The sequence below is a fragment of the Balaenoptera musculus genome, chromosome 16 (assembly GCF_009873245.2).
Source record: "Balaenoptera musculus isolate JJ_BM4_2016_0621 chromosome 16, mBalMus1.pri.v3, whole genome shotgun sequence".
Lineage (NCBI taxonomy): Eukaryota > Metazoa > Chordata > Mammalia > Artiodactyla > Balaenopteridae > Balaenoptera > Balaenoptera musculus.
In genome coordinates, this window is record NC_045800.1 from 19,817,513 (window position 1) to 19,831,043 (window position 13,531).

Below are 13,531 nucleotides of genomic sequence, written 5' to 3' on the forward strand. Positions count from 1 at the left end.
ACCTCAAGAAGTGCCCAACAGCACCCAGCCCTGAAGTAACTAACCAAAGGACCCCAACTCCGAGCCGGAACTAAAATAAAACGAACCTACATCCGGCGCCTGGCGCATACTAGCACGTCGTTTCCTTCCTACGAAACCCCGCCCACTTTACTTCCCTAACGTGATTAAGGGCCGGCGGCCTAGAGGGAGCTGGGAATCACGTGAGTCGAGCGACGTCTTGCGAGGATTTTTAACCTCTCGCGAGACTTCACCCGCCTCCTCTATTCCTCCTTCCAGTGCCCGGCTTTAGTCCTCTCCCGCTTGCCGTTGAGTGAGGTATTCTTTTCCACACCGAGTCGCCTAGTTGTCGCGGCGGAGCTTTTGCTTGCTGCTGCCGTTGTCGCAACCACCACTGGGCTCCTTTGCCGCGACCCCGTCCCGCCGCCACGCCCCCAGCCCCACACAAGGTAACAAACGCGATGAGGGAGAGAGTAAGGCCTCGCCGGGCTTTGGCCTCCCCCTAGTTGAAGCGGAGGCCTGAGGCCGAGGAGCGGGCCGCGCTGGAGAGGCCCGGGCGCCGGCCGGAGTGTCAGGAGCGCCGGCCTCTTCTTCCACCCAGAGTTGAGCCCTGAGCGGCCTCGGACGGGGTTGGGCTAGCCGCGGGAACCCAGCGGGTGGAGTTGGCATTTTAAGGACGCTCCGGGCCCTTCCGTGTCTGTTTGCGGGTGGGGCTCCGGCTCCGGGGGCCTCCGCTGGGTTCGTGTTTTCGGTTTCCCTGGAAGCTGTTTGAATTTCGAGGTCTGAAATGGTCGAGCAAGTTGTGGCGGGCTTTGAGGTGTTGGGTGACCGAGGGGGAGCAGCCTGGCTTGCTCTAACCCTTTTGGAGTCCTTCCAGGCTCCAGGCTGTGGTTGGACGGGGATTGTAAAACAGACGGGTCCTCGGAAACCCCGTATGTTCGTTAATAAAGCGAGAAAGAATTCTCTCCTATCTTATTTTCGGGAGAAGAATGAGCCAGATTTGGTGAAAGCCACGTTCCTTAGATTGCCTAAATAGGAGAGTATCTGTGCTGTTTCTTTAATTGCAGAAAATGCATCGTCAGTATTTAAGTGACTGGGTTTTTGCTCTGGATAAGAGTTTCTAAACACATTCATATTAATTGAATAGCTCTTGTGGAGAGAGTTATTTGTGTAGTTAATCCAAAATCAGTTGGAATTGGTTTTGGAAGTATTTTTTAGTGCTTAAAAATCAGAAGCCTCAACTCTTTCAACAGTTTAGTGCCTTTTTTTTTTTTTTTTTGGTGACAGTGTAACAATCCTGTTAATTGAGCCTAACAGTGCCTTCCCTGTTACAGGACTTTAAAGAAAATTAGAAATTCTTCTTTTTCCTCTTACCTCTTGTTTTCTGTTCCTATATGTTATTTGTCTGACATGTTTATAATCATCAGAATACTTGAAGTTTGTGTTTGGCTCACAGCTTTTCTCTGAATTGAAAGTAAAGGTAGTAGTGATAAATTACGCTGCAGTGAATTATAATAATGAGTTGGGAGCAAAATTGGTTAGGGTTGATTGAGGCAGACAGGGAAAAATTATTTTTTATGGTTTGTTTTTTTTTTCGGTTCTGTTTTCATGGCCTTACTCTTTTTATTTTCTTCAGATGTCAGAGGATCTAGCAAAGCAACTGGCAAGCTACAAAGCTCAACTCCAGCAAGTTGAAGCTGCGCTGTCTGGAAATGGAGAAAACGAAGATTTGCTAAAATTAAAGAAAGATTTGCAAGTAAGTATGAGGGGACACTTATAGTTACATTGCTTGAAAAGAATATTTCTGTGTTTTACAAATGATCTATTGTTAAGAATCTGTGGGTATCCAGAACACCATTTGGAGGGAGTGTTTCACCCCTTTTCACCCCTTGTGTGTACAAGTGTGTACGCACATAGGCATACATGGCTTCTAGGAGTAGGGTTGCTTCCTCAGTTTGTGTGCATCAAAATGATTGAAGCATTGTTCTTTGTTAACGTCAACCTTGTATGCTCATATAATTTTTAAAAATAGGAGTTAACGTTAGAAGTCATTGTCAAACTTTCTAGAGAAAGAGGTACATACAACTTTACAAGGAATAGCACTTCTGTTTTTAAAGACCTGGAGAAGGAATTAGTTCAAAGGGTAACTAAAATTAAAGGAGGAAAATATAACCTGATTAAGATTCTTTTTAATGCCAAAAGAGTCTTTGAAAATGAAATAGAGCGCGCATGCCAGAGATCCTGTGTGTGGGTAACAGAGCTAGCTCTAGTGCTTTGTGTTGAAAACACATTATAAAAATACCTAAAAAGATGCCTGTTTTCTGCATAAATGTTATATAATGTTTGAACTTAAGGCTAGGTTTTACATGTAGTTTTTGACACTTGTTAGCAACTTAAAATTAAACCGAATCTATGTGAGGAGATCTTAATTTGTTCTTTTTGTTGTGGAAGGGCAGTAAGTATGAAACCTGCTTTTTAAAACTTGCTCTGGGGTTTCGAGACAAACATAAAGCCATAATAGTAAATATCTGTTATTTTTCAGAACAATAGGTTGATTAATAAAAATACCATATATAATACTTGTAAATATGTATGAGTTTTCATCTTGACAAATTTGTGAACTTAAAATTCTGAACCTGATTTTTTGGAAAGTTTTAAAAGATGTTTTGATTAGATGGCCTATGTTCACTGATTCAAAACAAAACTTGAATCATCTTCATCCTATCTAAGTAATCCTTTCCCTCCCTTTATATCATCCTCTTGCCCATTAAAATTATTAAATTTTAGGGATATTAGAACTGCAAACAAATGAAACTTATGTGAAATGGGGTCCAGATTCAGGATTCTGAAAGCGCTTACCTGGGCATAATTAAGATGAGTTAAATATTTTCAGGTTCAAATTCTGGATTTAGGATAGACTTTCATGAAGTTGCAATAGTATGTTATTTTCCTAAAAACACAGAAACCAGGGCCTCTCTTCAATACGTGGAAATCAGGCCAGTGGATTTCAAGGAGCCAGTCAATAAGAAAAAGATGTTTTGGGAGCAGTTTCTCCCACTCTCAGGCCAACTTTCTGCTTGCCTCAAGGAGAGAGCCTGGCATGCTCCCATCTCTCTGTCTCTCTCTTTTTTTTTTTTTTAAACCCAACTTAAAAGCAGTGCTTTTTTTCTTTGAAGAAAATAAAACGTCATGTGCTAATGTTGTATATATTGCTTCCTGGGCAGTAGGAGGGAGGGGTATATGTGGAACTGGTGGAGGGGGGAGTTGGGAGTGAAGACTGAGAACATTATTATGAGGTGTTTTTAGTACTTACAGAGTAAATTGTCAGAGCCTGGGCAGAATTGTCTTATTAGGACATGATCCATAGTGGAAATACTATTGGGAGACAGACCACTGTGGTAGGCATTGTAGTAACTAGGTAAATGGCTTACTTAGGGTTCAGTTAATAATGACTTGGGGGGCCATTTATCTGTAAAATGTCCTGTTTTCTGTAACCATTTTGAAAAGCATTGTACAATAGAACTTTCTGTGGTGATGGAGATGTTCTATATCTGCTGTGTAATGTTATAGCCACTACCCACATGTGGCTGTCGAATATTTGGAATAAGACTAGGATGGCCGAAGACCTGAATTTTTAATTTTATTTAAGTAGCCATATGTGGCTACCATATCAGATGGCACAGATTTAGAAGCATAAGTTCTAACACTTCAGTTAGAAATAATAGAGAATGTTTTTCCTGACCAGTCTTGACTTTGGATTCTTTTCCTCTTATTCTGTCTTGGAAAAAAAAATCATTTTGGTTACTAGAAATAGGTCTGTTTTGAATTGAAAACTACTCAAAGGTGGAAGGCATCATTTAGGATTACATAAAATTCTGGAAAGTTTTTTGCTGTCTGCTTCCATCTAGTAATTGTTATCTCCATTGACTACAGCTACAGCTTCTATTTTGTCATAGGTTTTTTTTTTGTGTTTGTTTTTTTAAAAATCCTTTTCCTTCTCTGTATTCTGGGATATACCTTGTGCCATTGATATTTAATCCTGCCTTTTATATTTGCTGAAGAATCTGTTCAGACTGATGACTTGAGTTTGTGACCTCCTTTATTTTCTTGTGTTCCTTTTATGGAATATCCTTACTCTGGTTAAGAATTTGTTTGCCCTTTCATTTATGCAAAATGTTCTTTCTGCATTTTTTTCAGTGACCTTCATTTTGTCAGTAAGGCTTCTATGTTTATTTCTTTATGTACTATCTTTCATATAAAGTTACTCAACAGGCAGCAGATTAATTTACTAAAGTCCTAATTGCCTTTCTTTTTTCACTTAAAAGAAGTGGGTTTAGTAAAATCCAGGCTAGCTAGTTGGCTAGCTCCCCAGGCAGTCTCTGATAATCACAAAATATAGTCAATTTATTAGGCTGTTTGCTGAATACACTGGTTCTAAAGGAGGCAGGGGTCAAGTCACTTGTCTCATATGTTACAGTGGCTCTGCATCCCCGAAACGCCTTCCTTCAGTAAGCAGAGTGCTTGAGTGCACCCCCTTTGACCTGCTGATATGTAGATCACAACATCTGATGCTTCCTGGGATTGCCGATTACTGTAACTGCTGCCCATCTGTCAATGAAGGAGCAGTTTCAGAACTCAGACTTGGGGGAGGAAAAGTAATTAATGGTATGTACCTTTAAGAACTCCCTCATACATAAAATAGTTTCTCTAATACTTTGGTCCATATACACATGTGAAGGAAAAAAAAAAAAACCATTTAGAAGGGTCTTCATAGTTGTTGGGAGGGGTATGTAAAACATGGCAAAGTAAAAAGACAACTAGAGATAAATGCTCCAGATTTTTTAAAGCGTCATTTCAGTGCAGGACTCTGGAAATTATAACATGCACAGCTTTTCAGGACCCTTTTCTTTGGTGAAAATGTATTTCCTTATGAAAATATAGTGGGGAGATGTTTTATCCCAAGAGAAGTAGAGTTCTAAATCTTGAGACCTACAAACACAGACTTCATGTTTGTGCTTTAGTTGTTAAATGATCCCTAGTTAAATGGAATTATTTAATGATAGGGATTGTATGGGCTCTTGAGTCAGGCTTATTGGATTACATTCTTGGCCCTAAAAGTGGTTAATTAAAAACAAGACTGGATAATTTACTCTCCTTCTTTGTGTAGTACATGATCTATTTATTTGGAAGTTCTTTGCTTATTTGCAAAAGATTGTCTTATTAAAAAGTATTTGAATGGATATTTGGCACCTAATAAAACTTTCATTAAAGATGTTAATCTACTGAATTTTTAACTTAAATCTGAGTCTTCTAGTTTTTTCATTCATAAAATTTTTTAATTAATAAAACTGATCTTTCTCCAAGGGCTTTAATAATCCTTTTTTTTTTAAGGCTCAAATAGAAGTTTTTAAGAAATAGCCAGGAAGATTTAAAATCTTTAGGAGAGAAGTAACATTAAACTTTCTTGGCTATTGAACCAGAACTACTATTATAAAACCTCAGTGTGAACCAGAAGAAACTCAATACAGAGTGTAACTTTGCTAATTTTTCTCCCAGAACATACAATGTGATGTTTAAGGTATTTTATTTGCAACAGCAGAGGAACAGGTATGCAAGTTCTTAAATCAGATAAGGTGATGCATAATATGAGTCTTCATCAGAGTAAAAATATAGCAGATTGGTAGCAGAATCTATCAATTTGTTCTATTTCTTAAGTTTTTTAACCAACCCTACTAAACACCTTTAAAGTCAGTAAGTGTAAGCCTGAGTTAGAAAATATATTTGCCACACAGAAAGGTTTTGCCTACCTGTGTGTGTTACATTTATTTTATTTTTTTCTTTTAAATGAAGCTGTGCTAATGTGCTTAACATTAAGGTATTGGGATATTTTAAATCTGACTTGGTAATTTACCTACCCAGATGGGATAGATTTTATAATAAATGAATAGAGAAACTACTGTTTTTTTAATATATCTACAGTACTTTGTAGAAATATGTATGAGCAGGAACATTTTTATTACTAATAAGGCTGCTTCAAGTGTTTGGGGGTTTTTGAGGGGGGAACTCAACTGTTGGCAGGCAGTTAATACGACTGCCAAGCAGTGCCCTGTAAAAAGTGCAGTTGCGCGACGTACACGTGACAGTGATGTGAGAGAAAAGTGATCTTGAATCTAAGTCAGTGCCTTACAGTTGACTGTTGCTCATCTTTAGAGAGATCTATTCAGCTAAAATAGGTGCTTAAAAATAATGTACAGTGTAAATTCAAGTCTACCCTATTTCTGTTAGTATTTGAGGTTAATTAAATTGAAAGGCAACTGCCTGGGTTTAAATCCCAGCACCAGTGTATAAAATACTGTATCTCAGTTTCTACATGGGGATAATCACAGTATCTACATCATAGTATTGTTATGAACTGCAAATAAATATGTGTAGAGTACTTAATGAGTGCTATGTGGTATGAGAGCTGTTAACCAAAAACTGAAAGAACTTGCTTGTTGAAAGTAGTTGACAATGTGAATTATAAAAATAATGTTAATGGTTTTTGTTTTTTCTTTTTAGGAAGTTATAGAACTAACCAAAGACCTTCTGTCAACTCAACCTTCTGAAACGCTGGCAAGTTCAGACAATTTTGCTTCTACTCAGCCCACTCATTCTTGGAAAGTAGGAGACAAGTGTATGGCAATCTGGAGTGAAGATGGACAGTAAGTGTAGAAAAAAACTGTAAATATAGCATGAAATAGTAAAGTACAATGGTAAGGTGATTTTATTCAGCTTGAACTACCCTATTTTAATCTTTCTATAATAGCCAGTATGACTTATAGAACGAATTTGATTCTTGGGTGGTTACCATTAATACAGTTTAATTTTTAGCTTTAGATTAAGTTTTAGGGCAGAAGAATGGCTTGGATCCTAGAGGAAATAAGCATGAAAGTAGAGGAAAATGAATGGATATTTTTTAAAAAATAGTCTAAATTCATTTTTCCTTGAATTGAAAATTGAGTAATGGTTGGTTATCTTAGACTTTTGTGAAGCACATACACTGAAATTATTCCTATAATAAGTATCTTTTCTCAAAAGAGATTGACTAAAGCACATATAGTAGACATGTAAGAGACTTCCTTGGCAATATTTTGGTTAGGACTTCCTTTGTTAAAAGCAGATGGCTAACTCCAGCCACTGTTATCTTTGCCAAAGGGACATTTGATTATAGGAGTTTCATTTTAGACACATTGAATAGTTGAATCACTGCAGTATAAGTCTTGTAGGCTGAGTGCTAAACCTTTACTCACCTGCTTACAGCCATGATATCTTTACAGGTGTTATGAAGCGGAGATTGAGGAGATAGATGAAGAAAACGGCACCGCTGCAATCACTTTTGCTGGCTATGGCAATGCTGAAGTGACTCCACTGTTGAACCTCAAGCCTGTAGAAGAAGGAAGGAAGGCAAAGGAGGACAGTGGCAACAAACCCATGTCAAAGTAAGTGACTTTGACTTTAGCATTTTAAATGTAATCTTCCCCATTTGGGTACTTGAGGTCTGCAGAATCTATGCAGGCTAGACTAGAGTAAGAAACTTATAATACTGTTCACCATTATTTTGAAGATTAGCAGTGTATGGTCAACATTGTCTATATATGTATGCCTAGGTAAAGTGAAGACATTTTGGTTCCCACTTAGGCATTTAATGAATAATTATTAAGAGGATTCTATATATCGATACTTCTCACTAAACCAGGTTCTGGGTTCCATCACAGCAAAGAAGACCAAATTAGGCCTTGTCCTGACTGAGTTTATAGTCTAAAGAACAAACACATAATTAAAGAAGAACTTTAATAATATGTAAAAGTAATGGAGGGAACATAACGGGTACTTTTAGGGAACAAAGAAAAGGTACTTAAACTGCATTTTAGTCATCAGGGCAAATTTCTTTGAGGAAATGATGTGTAAACTGAGATTTGAAAAGAACAGGTGTTAGCCAGTTAATGAACTAGAAGGTATGATCTTGGGCAAGCTGCTTAACTTCTGTTCCCTCATCTGTGAAACAGGGACAATAGTATATCCGTTATGGGGTTGTAAGGATTAAATGACGGCATGAGTAAAACATGTAGCACAGTTCTTGACATGTAGTAAGATCTCACTCAGTAAATGTTTACGTTTAAAGAAGAAAACAAGGTGGGAACATAGAGGTAACAGAAAGAAATTCCTTTGGTAAAAACTTGGGGCTCGAGGGTGGGTGGTTTGACAAGAGAAGAGGTTAGAGGGGCAGAGGTCAGATCATAAAAACCTTGAAAGCCACGGATGTATTTCAAGTAGAGAGGATCTGATGTGTTCAGATTGGAGCTTTCGAATGATTCCTGGCAGCAGAGAGAAGGCAGCTACTGCTGTCATCCAGGTATAAGATGATCGTGGACCTGAACCCAGGGAGTAGCAGTTAAGGATGGACCCATGTATAGTTTGAGAGGTATTTAAGAGATAGAATGAACAATTTTCAGTTCTGCATATTTGCCACAATTTGCTATCTTTTGGATTTGTCAGTTTTCAAAACTTAAGTTGCTACATAAATATATTTGAATTTGGGAAAATTATATCATCTATTAAAGTAAACTTGGTTTAAGCATCCCAATAAGAAAGATTGTAGAATAACATGACATTTCTATTTTTAGTCTTTGATATTTGTGTAAAAACCACACTTCATAGTAGTGATTATATGATACAGAGGAGTCTAGATCGTATAGCCTTGTTTTTAAAGACCTCTCTCTTCGTCCTTCTTTTGGTGAGAAGTCAGTGTTAACAGACTGAGCAGAAATTATTGAGAGGGCTTTAGGCTCTGATTGGAAAACCCTAGTTGTTTTTGTTTTAAGAATTGTTAGCTATGATTTCCCTTTGTACTGCTGTGCTCTTCCAGTCTACATGAAATAGTTTTATCTGCATTGAATCTCTTCATACAGTTTTTCCAAATGCAGCATATCACACTTGCTAACTGCCCATTTAACAATTGATACAGGTTTAGATAGCTTTTAATGTTGAAACTCATCCTATTCCTAAAACACAACTGGCAAAAGCCATGTAAACGGCAAGTTAAAAGTCATAGTTGAAATGTTTGATTTAAATGGGTAATAGATTACTACACTTGCATTCAAAAGCTTCCAAGGATACTGTATATTTCAAATAACATTTATTTCTTAGTAGTCCTGAGTGATCGGCATTGATGTTAGCTTTTATTCATGCGGTGAAGAATGTGTAAGTTCATTAGGTTTTGGGTTTTTTTTTGTGGGGGTGGCAGTGGTTGCACTGCTAAATATCTCTAAGGAAGTCATCTTTTAAATTTTCAGAGTTGACATTTACCTGTTCTGTCCACACAGAAAAGAAATGATTGCCCAGCAGCGTGAATATAAAAAGAAGAAAGCTTTGAAAAAAGCACAGAGAATAAAAGAACTTGAACAAGAAAGAGAGGACCAGAAGGTGAAATGGCAGCAGTTCAACAACAGAGCCTATTCTAAAAACAAAAAAGGCCAGGTTAGTAAATCCTTTCATCATACTTTGTAAATTTGCAAAGTGCAACTGTCATTAAAATAACTTTAAAATGAAAAAGGAGGTTCATAGATTTAACGAAATAGTAACTGGATCTTGAATTCAGAATCCTCTTTAATCTTCATTTTGACTTACTGAAAAATATCTCCATTAGCCACTGTCTCTGCAATGGAAGCACTATGAATGAGTTTATACCAGGAATTACAAAAGATCTAGGTTATTTCCTCTTATTTTTTTTAAATATTTTTTTAATAAATTTATTTATTTTATTTATTTATTTTTGGCTGTGTTGGGTCTTCATCGCTGCGCACGGACTTTCTCTAGTTGTGGTGAATGGGGGCTACTCTTTGTTGCGGCAGGCAGGCTTCTCATTGCAGTGGCTTCTCTCGTTGCAGAGCGTGGGCTCTAGGTGCGCGGGCTTCAGTAGTTGTGGCACGTGGGCTCAGTAGTTGTGGCGCATGGGCTTAGTTGCTCCGCGGCATGTGGGATCCTCCCGGACCAGGGCATGAACCCATGTCCCCTGCATTGGCAGGCGGATTCCCAGCCACTGCGCCACCAGGGAAATCCCTGATTTCCTTTTATAAACTAAAATTTGAAAAATTATTTGTTATCTTTCTTACATACTGCTTAGAGTGTATTGAACCCTACCTGATTTGTTAACATGCCTTATGTTGGGTATCACTAGTGGGTTTTATGAGCACTCAGGTTCCCTTGAGGTACTTTTCCTTATAGGTGTATTTTGGAATTTTAATTTTTTCCAAAACTAATCAAGAATTGTTTGTTTCATTTCTCCTAGGTAAAGAGGAGTATTTTTGCTTCACCTGAGAGTGTAACTGGCAAAGTTGGAGTAGGAACTTGTGGAATTGCTGATAAACCTATGACACAGTATCAAGATACCTCTAAATACAATGTTAGGCATTTGATGCCTCAATAATCAGAAAAACTGTTGGATTTCATCTCTGCAGGGCTTTACATTTACCTTTTTATCCTTATATTTTTCTAAAGGTAAATTATTTGTTAGACGAGTAAGGAAGATACCATTGTCGTCATTGTTTGACTTCAGTAGAATGAAACTTGAAGAAATTGTATTTGATAACTGCTATTCATTTAAACTTTTTTCATTACTACTACCAGTTTCCTCAAAGTTTGTTGGATAAAGCAACTTTTCTAGATAGATGCTGGATAAATACAGCACTTAGATGAATTATTGATCTTCCTAGTATCAGGCCCCCACTTAATGAATGGCATATACGTTTTGTAAGGTTCTAACTAACTGGGAATTTTCAGATGCTTTGAACTTGCCACATATTCTAGCAATTCACTGGAACATCAAGGCAAAATACCAACCTGCTAAAGAGAACTTCTCTTCATTTTTTTTATCTTCAGCTTAAGCCTAGCTGTTGCCCAGTTAACCTAAAAGTAGGTTAATTTGTAAACGGCAGAGTTTTTCTTGAGGTTTTTCTCAACTCGTTTCCTAAGCCTATTAGGCCATCTCTAAAATTGATCCAGCTCTGTATTCTTTTCATTGAATTTTAGTTTTATGTAAGAAACCATGTTTAGAATCAGCTACCTTTTCTAATGTTTTTTTTGTTTTTTGTACGTTTGCTTTCCTCCTGTGTTGATTTTCACTTATGGTAGTGGTACCATTTTTTGGATGTGTAATGTTTATATGAGAAAACAAAAAGCTGATGTATAGCCCTGTATACAATGTAGATACTATTTTTGTAAAAAACCAAGGCTAAATTAATGAACAAGAGTACCGAATGTTTCATCATTAAAAATTTACTGTATTTCTTGTGCATTAATCTGACCATAATTTCCCTGTATATTATGTTCACGTAGCTGAGTTTGTAATTTTTGTTAACTAGATCAAGTTGTCAGCATTTGTTGGTAAGTGAACATCACAATTATCCTGAGTTGAGTTTAAGCCAAATGTATGCGTAGAAAAGGGTCTTCCTATTAATGGAAGATGGTGATTTTTAAGATGTGTATTAATTTCAGTTTTTGTATGTTTAACTTTTATTAAATAAAGTGTTTTTAAAATCTCCAGGGTGTGTTAACAGAAAGGTGAAGTTAGCTGCCAGCATTGATATAGTGATTAAGCATACATCATTTCCACAGGAAAGAATATTGAGTGTGTAATAAATGTTTCGATAAATCCTTATGTGCTCCTTATATCGGACATAAGAAATTGGAAAGGACAGACTAGTTTTAAGGGTTGTGCTTGCATAGGGGTGTTTGTAAATTTTTGGTAGAAGGGGAAAATAATTTATTTCATTAAGAAAAAAAATTTTTTTTTATTTCATGAATTTTAATTTTTTTGGTAAATTGAAGCTTTTTAAAAAAGTTTTTGGCCACGCAGCACGGCATGTGGGATCTTAATTCCTAGACCAGGGATCGAACCCGTGCTCCCTGCAGTGGAAGCTCAGAGTCTTAACCACTGGACCGCCAGGGAAGTCTGGCAAATTGAAACTTTCAGGAGGACAGTGATGAGAGAGATTTCCTCGTGTCTCCATCTCCCTCCCAACCCAGATCACTGTTGTTTTGTTTTCTTGTTTCTTTCCCTGTAATTTATGGCCAAAGGGTAGAGCACATAGGACAGAATGAAAGGTGAGGTAGTTTTTCAATACAAGGCACAAATTACAGTAGAAAAGGAGCTACTTAGCCTGAAAAACTTCTAAATATACTAATGTTCTTGTTACCAGTATAACAAACTTTAAATCAATGGTATCCTTAAAGGATTGCAAGGGAACCCTAGTAATTAAAAAGCACTGGAAAGAAATTTGGTATAACTCTGTGGCCACACAAAGTGGTTTTTGGTGAGATTATCTTGGTATGTTTGCTGGAGTAATTGTTTGTGTAGGCAAGACTTGTGTTGAGACTCGTGCCTCCTTTGACTCTATGGGCCTTCCTTTCCGCACATTAATTTTCCTGGAGGGCTTTTCAGTAGGAGGAGAGAAAAGGGAAAAAAAAAAGTGACCGTGTTGTATAAAACATTTTTTAACAAATAGGCATATAGCATGAAGTCAAGAGCCTGTGTGTTGAAGACCTAGATGTGGTCCTTTGTAAAGTCCTGTTGTCAGGATGATGATAGTGTCTCTGGACTAAACTTAAGAATTAGGAATCTTGGGGGGACCTGTCTCATAGTGGATGCTGAAGTTGAGAAATGCTTAATGAGGAGCATGATATCAATGGTATTTTACAAATGCAGGTGGTTAAGCTCTCAATATTCTAAAATCAAATATGCTTGGTCTATGAAGATTTGTTATAAAATTTAATCTAGAGGTTACCCTCTTGTCAAGAAAGGAGACGTGAAGCTCTGAAATGGACAGACTGAACCATACTTGATGGCCCCCACGTGGCTGTGGTTGCATCTGTCTTTTCTCAGAACTTGACATTTGACTTTGTCATTGACTCTTTCAAGGAAAGAACAGTCCTAACACCCCCAAAACAAACAATTTTAAATTTTAATATTAATCAGATAACAGTGTTTTAATTAACATGTAGAAAAGTCATATTGGAAGAGCAAGGACTCTGGAGCCAGACTGCTGTTTGAATCCTGGCTCCCTCATTTATTATTTGTATGCATAATTCTCTGCCTCAGTTTTCTCAGCTGTAGAATTAAATTAATACGTTTCATTAGGTTGTAAGGATGAGAGTTAATATGTGTGAAGTGTTTAGTAGAGTACCTGGTATGTTGTAAGCACTATAGATAGAAGTGTTTGCTACTACTGTGCAGAGCTAATGGTGACTATCTGATCTTTTTTCCTTAACTTGAATAACAATTCACATTATAATGGAAATAATACTGTTGCTTATAAATGTGTTAACTGAAATGTTACCAAGTTACCAAAGTTCTAAGACATATTAAGTAATCCTGGTAGAGGTTTAAATTTTTGTATTAGAATATTTTAGGGTTTGTTTCTTAGTGGGAAGGGGGTTACACTCCTAAGAAAAAAAAATCACTTTTTTTTTTTTTTTAATTTTATTTTTATCTTTGGCT

General features: G+C 37.2%; 1 protein-coding gene across 1 annotated transcript; it reads left to right on the forward strand.

The window, feature by feature from the left end:
- Positions 1 to 264: 264 nt before the first annotated feature.
- SMNDC1 (survival motor neuron domain containing 1) lies at positions 265 to 11,577 on the forward strand. The gene is made up of 6 exons (XM_036829403.1): positions 265 to 446; positions 1,634 to 1,753; positions 6,556 to 6,698; positions 7,314 to 7,475; positions 9,360 to 9,513; positions 10,325 to 11,577. The coding sequence occupies exons 2-6, from the start codon at positions 1,634 to 1,636 to the stop codon at positions 10,460 to 10,462; spliced, it is 717 nt and encodes a 238-aa protein (XP_036685298.1). The 5' UTR covers positions 265 to 446; the 3' UTR covers positions 10,463 to 11,577.
- The last annotated feature ends 1,954 nt before the right edge of the window (positions 11,578 to 13,531 follow it).